The sequence below is a fragment of the Salvelinus sp. IW2-2015 genome, linkage group LG27 (genome assembly GCF_002910315.2).
Source record: "Salvelinus sp. IW2-2015 linkage group LG27, ASM291031v2, whole genome shotgun sequence".
In the NCBI taxonomy this organism is placed as follows: domain Eukaryota; kingdom Metazoa; phylum Chordata; class Actinopteri; order Salmoniformes; family Salmonidae; genus Salvelinus; species Salvelinus sp. IW2-2015.
Window position 1 is genome coordinate 1108457 of NC_036867.1, and position 8173 is coordinate 1116629.

The following is an 8173-nucleotide window of genomic DNA, read 5'->3' on the forward strand; positions in this document are numbered from 1 at the left end:
TATACACACACACACACACACCACCCACACCCACACACACACCACACACACCACCAACACACACACACACACACACACACACACACACACACACACACACACACAAAGCGAGAGACTGGATTAGTTTCATTGGGGGACAGAGAGCAGGTTAGCGTTTTTCATCATGAATCTTGTTCTGGAGGCAGCTCTGCAAAGCCCAAATCTTAAATTAAGACCAAAAAGCACAGTTTGGTTTTCATACATTTTTACAATATAGCCCATTTTGACATTGCAGCTGGCCTACCTAGCGGAAGCGTTCAGTTCTGCCTCCAGGACAAGACTCATCCCAATAAATGTCAACCTGCCAACAGAGATGGAGGTGTTTCCTGTGTATGTGGCACATGTGTGTTTCTGACCTCCAAAGCCAGTTCTCGTAGCGAAGTCGTGTTCCTCAATCCTCAGCAGCCGCTCAGTCTTGATGAGTAGAGACTTGGTGCTGTCCTGCCTCTTCAGCTTATGGTCTATAGGCCTGGAAAGACAACACACATTATAAACACACACACACACCCTGCGATAGTTGAGTGATGTGTCTCTTTAATAAGCCTGTAATTGTAGGGTGTGATTGGAGAAACACTGCCTGCGGTTTCTGCAACAGCCTTCCCACATACACACACTGCCTGATTTGGGTAATCAGCTACTCCCTAGAATCACTCCAGATTCCTTTCCGCATTCCTTAACTTAATGAAGACTGATATAGCCAGAAGTCAGTTGAAACGCAGGTCAGGAGGTAAGAATGACAGAATGTATAGGGTTACAGGGGGTATGGGGGTTATGTGTGTACATGCATGAATGCCCATTGTACAGTGCATTCGGGAAAGGATTCAGACACCTTGACTTGTTCCACATTTTGTTACGTTACAGCCTTATTCTAAAATGTATTCAATATTTGTTTTTCCTCATCACACAATACTCCATAATGACAAAGAGAAAACAGGTTTTAGAAATCTTTGCAAATATATTTTTTTATAAAAATAAAAATAAAAACGTATTTACGTAAGTTTTCAGACCCTTTCGAATGAGTTTGCTGAAAATAAATGCAGTTGAAAGTGAGAGGACGTTTCTTTTTTTGCTGAGTTTATATGTGTATATACAGTGCCTTCGGGAAAGTATTCAGACAGCATTTTGTTACGTTACAGCCTTATTCTAAAATGGATTAAATAAAATAAAAATCCTCAGAAAGGTACACAACACCCCATATTGACAAGTGAAAAAGGTTTTTTGAAATTTTTGCAAATATATTAAATAAAAAACAGAAATTCCTTCTTTACATATGTATTCAGACCCTTTGCTATGAGACTCGAAATTGAGCTCAGGTGCATCCTGTTTCCATTGATCATCCTTGAGATGTTTCTTCAACTTGATTGAATTCCACCTGTGGCCAATTCAATTGTTTGGACATGATTTAGAAAGAAACAAGCGTGTCTATACACTGTAAGGTCCCACAGTTGACAGTGCATGTCCGAGCAGAAACTGTACCATGAAGTCAAAGGAACCCTCCGTAGATCTCCCAGATATAATTGTGATGAGGCATATATCTGGGGAATGGTATGAAACAATTTCTAGAGTCTTGAAAGTTTCCAAGAGCACAGTGGTCTCCATCATTGGTAAATTGAAAAAAATATGGAACTACGCAGATTCTGCCGAGAGCTATCCGTCCGATCAAACTGAGCAACCGAAGGACCTTGTTCAGGGAGTTGACCAAGAACCCAATGACCACTCTGACAGAACTGCAGAGTTCCTTGGCTGAGAACCTGCCAGAAGGACAACAGTCTCCACAGCACTTCACCGATCTTTATTGGAGAGTGGCCAGACGGAAGCCACTCCTGAGAAAAAGGCAGATGACACCATGCCTGGACTTTGCAAAAAGGCACGTGAAAGACTGAGAGCATAAGGCAAAAGATTCTGTGGTCTGATGAGACAGAAATGTAACTCTTTGGCCTGAATGCAAAGTGCTATGTCTGGAGAAAATTAGGCAAAACTCATCACCCGTCTAACACATTCCTATCGTGAAGCATGTTGGTGGCAGCATCATGCTATGGGGATGCTTTTCAGCAGCAGAGATTGGGAGACTGGTAAGGATAGAGGGAACAATGAATGGAGTCAAATGCAGGCAAATCCTTAATGAGAACCTGCTTCAGAGTGCAAACTACCTTAGACTGGGGTGAAGARTTACGTTCCAACAGGGCAATGACCCCAAGCATACAGCCAAAGCAACGCTGGAATGGCTTCAGAACAAGAATGTTAAAGTCCTTGAGTGGCCCAGCCAAAGCCCAGACTTCAATCCTATTAAAAATCTGTGGGAAAATGTGAAGATTGCTGTTCACCGCCGCTCCCCATCTAACCCATTAACAGAGTTTGAGAAAAATCTGGAAAGGAAGAACGGGAGAAAACCCCAAATCCAGATGTGCAAAGTTGATACGACATACCAAAGACGACTCAAAGCTGATGCAGACATACTCATGATCGACTCAAAGCTGATGCAGACTACCCAGACGACCAAAGCTGATACAGACATACCCAAGACAACTCAAAGCTGATACAGACATACCCAAGACGACTCAAAGCTGATACAGACATACCCAAGACGACTCAAAGCTGATACAGACATACCCAAGACGATCAAAGCTGATACAGACATACCAAGACGACTCAAAGCTGATACAGACATACCCAAGACGACTCAAAGCTGATACAGACATACCCAAACGACTCAAAGCTGATACAGACATACCAAGACACTCAAAGCTGATAAACAAGACATACCAAGATGAACTCAAAGCTGTAATCGCCGCCAAAGGTGTATCTACAAAGTATTGACTCGGTGGTGTGAATACTTACAATATGTAAATGAGATATTTCTGTATTTAATTTTCAATAAATTTGCTAACATTTCTAAAAACATGTTTTCAATTTGTCATTATGGGTTATTGTGTGTAGATGAGTGATGTAATTCAGGCTGTATCACAACAAAATGCGGAATAAGTCAAGGGGTATGAATACATTCTGAAGGAACTGTGTAGCCACTGTATATCCACTGTGTGACCAAATCAGTACTAGACTTCTCTCTAATGGGTTTGTGTTTTTCGCCCCTCTAACTCCGCCCATCCAGAGGGGTGTGTGTGTAATTACACCCCTGACTCTCCTTCAGTACATTGGGAAATGTGTGTGTGTGTATGTGGTGTGAGTGTGTAAGAGAGGAAAGAGGGGGGGCTGGTGTGTGTTCTCGCACGTGTACGTGCAAGTATTCTCTAAGTAACCTGTTAGTCCAGTCAAACTCCTCACTTTCAAAAGAAGTAGGGAGAAGCTCTCTCTCTCCTTCTCTCTCACATCTCCCTCCCTCATTTTGTCTCGCTCTGCTTGACGTGGAACTCACGTAAGTCTGCTTTTCATTCTCTTATTCTCTCCGTTTTCTAGAAGATAACTTTATCTTCATCACTAGAGAGCCATACACCACACGGCACTGAACACACACACTTCATAGACTTGTAATATCTCTATACTTATTTGATTTTTATTGATGTAGTTCTGTCTTTGAGCTGTTCTTGTCTATTAATGTTCTGTATTATGTCATGTTTCATGTTCTGTGTGGACCCCAGGAATAGTAGCTGCTGCTTTTGCGACAGCAAATGGGGATCCTAATAAAATACCAAATACCAAATACTATTAATAGATTTTGTATGAAAACTTGTATGGGGATTCAGTCATATAGTCCATTCCTTAAACTAACCCTTACAATCCTAACTAGAGCCAACACCAGGGGTGTTTTCCACCCACCAGGATCAATAACTGATCAGCACCTTATAAAGTAAGCTACAGTTGACTGCTGTTAGGTATCAAGTCAGTATGGCCATGTCAAGAGTATCTGCTTTTATGAACAGGGAAACAGAGTTATTTCTGTTAGCTCTGGGACGTTATTGCGCTACACTAGGTCAGTGTTTGTGTGTTTTTTAAATTCTGGTATCACCAAGGATATACCTTTTTGTTGTAGCCCTTCACTACCACACCTGATTCAGCTAATCAACAAATCATCAAGCCTGTGATTAGTTGAATGTGCCCGTGTGGGGAGCTAGAACAAAAGTGTGCAATGGTGTGCGAGAGGAGGAGCAGAGAAGACAAATACTGCACCAGATGATAATGACTCCATGAGTGTGTGATTATTCTGTGTTTGATGTAACCTCACTCTAACTGTTTCCATGTGCTGCTCTGCCCTCTGTCCTGTGTTTTCTCTGCCCTGTGATCTATCTCATGTATGGTGTGTGTGTGTGTGTGTGTGTGTGTTGTGTGTGTGTGTGTGTGTGGTGTGGTGGTGTGTGTGTGTGTGTTTGTGTGTTGTGTGTGTGTGTGTGTGTGTGTGTGTGTGTGTGTGTGTGTGTGTGTGTTGTGTGTGTGTGTGTGTTGTGGTGTGTGTGTTGGTGTTTGTGTGTGTGTTGTTGTGCGTTTGTAGGTGCGTGAGTGTGTTTGTGTTGTTGCGCAGTAACTATGTGTGGTTGTGTGTGTGTGTTTTGATGTGATTGAATAAAGATGATTTGGAACTCTTACATTACAGTGAATAGACTGTAGAATATGTAGCAGATGTGACCTACTCTCATCTCCTCTCTTCTCTTCTCTTCCCTTCTCTTCCCTTCTTCTCTTCTCTTCTGCTCTGTCATGCTCTACTCTACATCTTGAACTATCACATAAAGAAAGAGCGAGATAAGATATGATAAGGAAAGAGAGAGATAAGATATGATATGATAAGGAAAGAGAGAGATAAGGTATGATTAAGAAAGAGAGAGCTAATATATGATAAGGAAAGATAGGGGAAACACACAGGAAGACGTGGAGGGAGGGGAGAGAAAGGAAACCTCAACCAGATGTCTCTCTTAGTACCCCCCCCCCACCCCCCCACCCCTCAATTAGGAGATCAAACTCTATTAGCCACAGCCGCCTGAACATGTCCTGTCACGTTATTGCTACCACACCGCATGTCTCTCATTAGCTCTGAATGTGTGTGTGTTTCTACACTACAAAGAGAAGAGAGACACACAGGAGAACGAGAGAGAGAGGCTCGTGGAGGAAGATAAACCTTGAGGAAGAGACGGTGACCACAGAAGTGAAGATTGGACGGACGTGTGTGTCACTGTCTCTGGATGTGTGTTTTTGTGAGTATGTGTACGTGTGTACACGTGTGTGAGAGAGATTGACATGGCAGTGACATACACCTGGACCTGTCTCCTTCTGTGGATCAGCACCTCAACTCAGACTACAACCCCAGGTGAGACTGCCTCTGATTGGCCCTGATTGACATGGTGAGTTTAGGTGATTTGGTAACTGGTTGGTTAGAGCAGGTGGTTAGAACCCTGATCCTGGAGCAGCCAGGTCACACCAGACCAGTGCAGTATTCCAGGTCCCCAGGACGTCAGGAGATGCCTTCAGGACTGGCCACTAGGGGCAACAGTGGGCACTATTATGATCAAGTAGATCCGCTGCTTGCTGGGCATTATGGATCGAGATGGCGGATGGGCGTAAGCTGCGTGCTCCGGCTTCCAAGATCACAGGTTCAATCCCAGTGCTACTCTACCCAATCATGAGCTCCAGCTCTGAAGATCATAGGTTCAATCCCAGTTGCTACTCTACCCAATCATGAGCTCCAGCTCTGAAGATCACAGGTTCAATCCCAGTGCTTGGCACACATTTTATATTTATTTTATTTTTACCCTATCCCAAACCTTAAACCTTAGCTTAACCAATCGGAATGAATGCCTAAACTTAACCGTCAAAACATGATGTTCACCCCCCCACTTTCCCTGGACAAACTTTGAATACTGAAGTCAGACCGTATCAGACCGTGTGAGATCTTGTAACCTGGTTCCCAGATGGAACTGCTCCACCACACCTGACTTTACTAATTACCTCACTAACTGAGATAATTAATCAATCAGCGATTGGTTAAATTTCACCTACTTGGCCTCCCAGTTCTAAAGCATTAAAGGTAAACTCAAAAAGCTGAAGTACCTACTGTTCTCCAGGAAGAAAGTTGACTAACCATGTGTTCAATGATCAATAACGGTTAAAGGTTAAAGGTTGTGGTAAGCAGGCAGGTGAGATGACTCAGAGCTGAGTAAGAATTGTGACACATAGCACATAGGGAGGTGTGTGTGTCTGATAGGAGTACATGACTTCATGATTGGCAGCAGATAATAAAAGCCAAGAATGATCATCGGAGTGTACCATGTTTTTTTTAGTTGGTTGGAGATGTGTTCAGGTAAGATGAAGAGCACACACACACACTGACACACTGACACACACACACACACACACACACACACACACACACACACACACACACAAAGAAAGAAAGAGGAGTCTATCTGTTGTTTGTACAGTGAACCACTATGGTTTCACTCCACCACATGGTGTTTATATGAATGTAATGCAGGTTGACTTGACTGAATTCCTCTGATTGCCAATAGGCCCTGAGGTGTATTGACAGGTGTGTGTGATCTCTTTACAGATGCTCACGTGACGTGTGTGTTCTTGGAAGACTGTGTCCTGCCCTGCAGCTTCCAGCCAGACAGTGATGAGGTCATCCGCTGGCTCAAACAGGAAGTGCCTGTCCACTCCTTCCAGCGAGGAGGGGAGTGGAGTGAGCATGAGCAGTACGCTGGCCGCACCTCCCTCTTCACACATCTGGTCTCCCGTGGCAACGCATCGCTGCACCTGAGGGGGTGTGGCCCCAGGGACCGCGGCAGATACAAGTGTCACGTGCGTACCTCTGCAGGCGTGCACGAAGCCCATGTCATCGTCAGGGTGGAGGGTGAGCCAAGCTGTCAATCGTATGGTAGACACAACCACAGTGATAGACACAACCACAGTGACTGTCAATGTTCTATCAATGTATGATCAGTTGGTGTATGTATGTATGTATGTATGTATGTATGTATGTATGTATGTATGTATGTATGTATGTATGTATGTATGTATGTATGTATGTATGTATGTATGTATGTTTGTATGTATGTATGTATACTGTATATATATACACACACACTGACTGATATATATGTTTGTGTAGCGCCCATCCAGGCCCTGTCTCTGGAGTTGTCCAGACTAAGTGGCTATGAAGAGGTGAAGTGTACCACTCGACACGTCTACCCCGCCCCTCACGTTGCCTGGGCAACTGACCCGCCCACCGCCCAGCCACTTCGACCAATAACGCGTAAACTGGCTGACCGACAGGGGCTGTATGCGGTGGAGAGCCGGCTGAGGAGGCTGAACAGCCAATCAGAGCTCACCTACATCTGTACTGTCAACTCCTCCTATGGATCACAGACCTGGACCGCTTCACTCAGAGAAAGAGGTATTACACACTCACATACACTGTTTTGTAAAACTTTAAAAACTTTTTGTAATCTCTCTCTCTCTCTCTCTCTCTCTGTCTCTCTCTCTCTCTCTCTGTCTCAGAGATCAATGGAGTAGAAGGGAGGGATCTGACCATTCCTTGCCACGCCCCACCCTACCAGCCTAAATCCTCCCTCTCCTGGAGTTTTACAAATCACAACGAAGAGGCCCTCATCCTCACCTACGACAGCCAATCACAGCTCAGTTCTGCCTCAGCGCCCTGGGAGGCTTGTGCAAGATTGGACATCCTTAGGGTTCCGCTCGGTGACGGATCACTGCAATTGGTCAACCCAGTCAGTCTGGAACACACAGGGACCTATACCTGTGTTTACTCTTCCCCCCAGAATACACACACAGAACACACCGGGGTCAACATCTCAGCTGTCACTGGTGAGAGAACACTCACACCTACACACTAAATCAAATCAAAAATCATAATCAAATTCTATTTGTCACATGCGCCGAATAACAACAGGTGTAGACCTTACAGGGAAAGTGCTTACTTACAAGCTTAAAACCAACAATGCAGTTAAGGGGGAAAAAGTAAGAGATAAGAGGTGTCCGAGGTAATTGAAGGTAATTATGTATATGTAGGTATCTCCCCGGGTCCTCCCGGTAGTTATCTCCCAGGGTGGCGCAGTGGTCTAGGGCACTGCATCGCAGTGCTAGCTGCGCCACCAGAGTCTGCTGGGTTCGCGCCAGGCCTGGCCTGGGTTCGCCCCAGGCTCTGTCGAGCCGGCCGCAATCCCGCCTG

General features: G+C 44.6%; 1 protein-coding gene across 3 annotated transcripts in view; it reads left to right on the forward strand.

The window, feature by feature from the left end:
* Positions 1 to 8173, forward strand: part of LOC139023146 (V-set domain-containing T-cell activation inhibitor 1-like) — a 94125-nt gene that overhangs the window by 50163 nt on the left and 35789 nt on the right. The window contains exons 1-5 of one of the 3 annotated variants that reach the window (XM_070435588.1): positions 3219 to 3412; positions 5051 to 5293; positions 6533 to 6835; positions 7094 to 7378; positions 7483 to 7809. In XM_070435588.1, coding sequence (XP_070291689.1) covers positions 5224 to 5293; positions 6533 to 6835; positions 7094 to 7378; positions 7483 to 7809 — 985 coding nt within the window. In that variant the 5' untranslated portion in view covers positions 3219 to 3412; positions 5051 to 5223. The other 2 variants (XM_070435590.1, XM_070435589.1) reach the window with 2 other exon arrangements.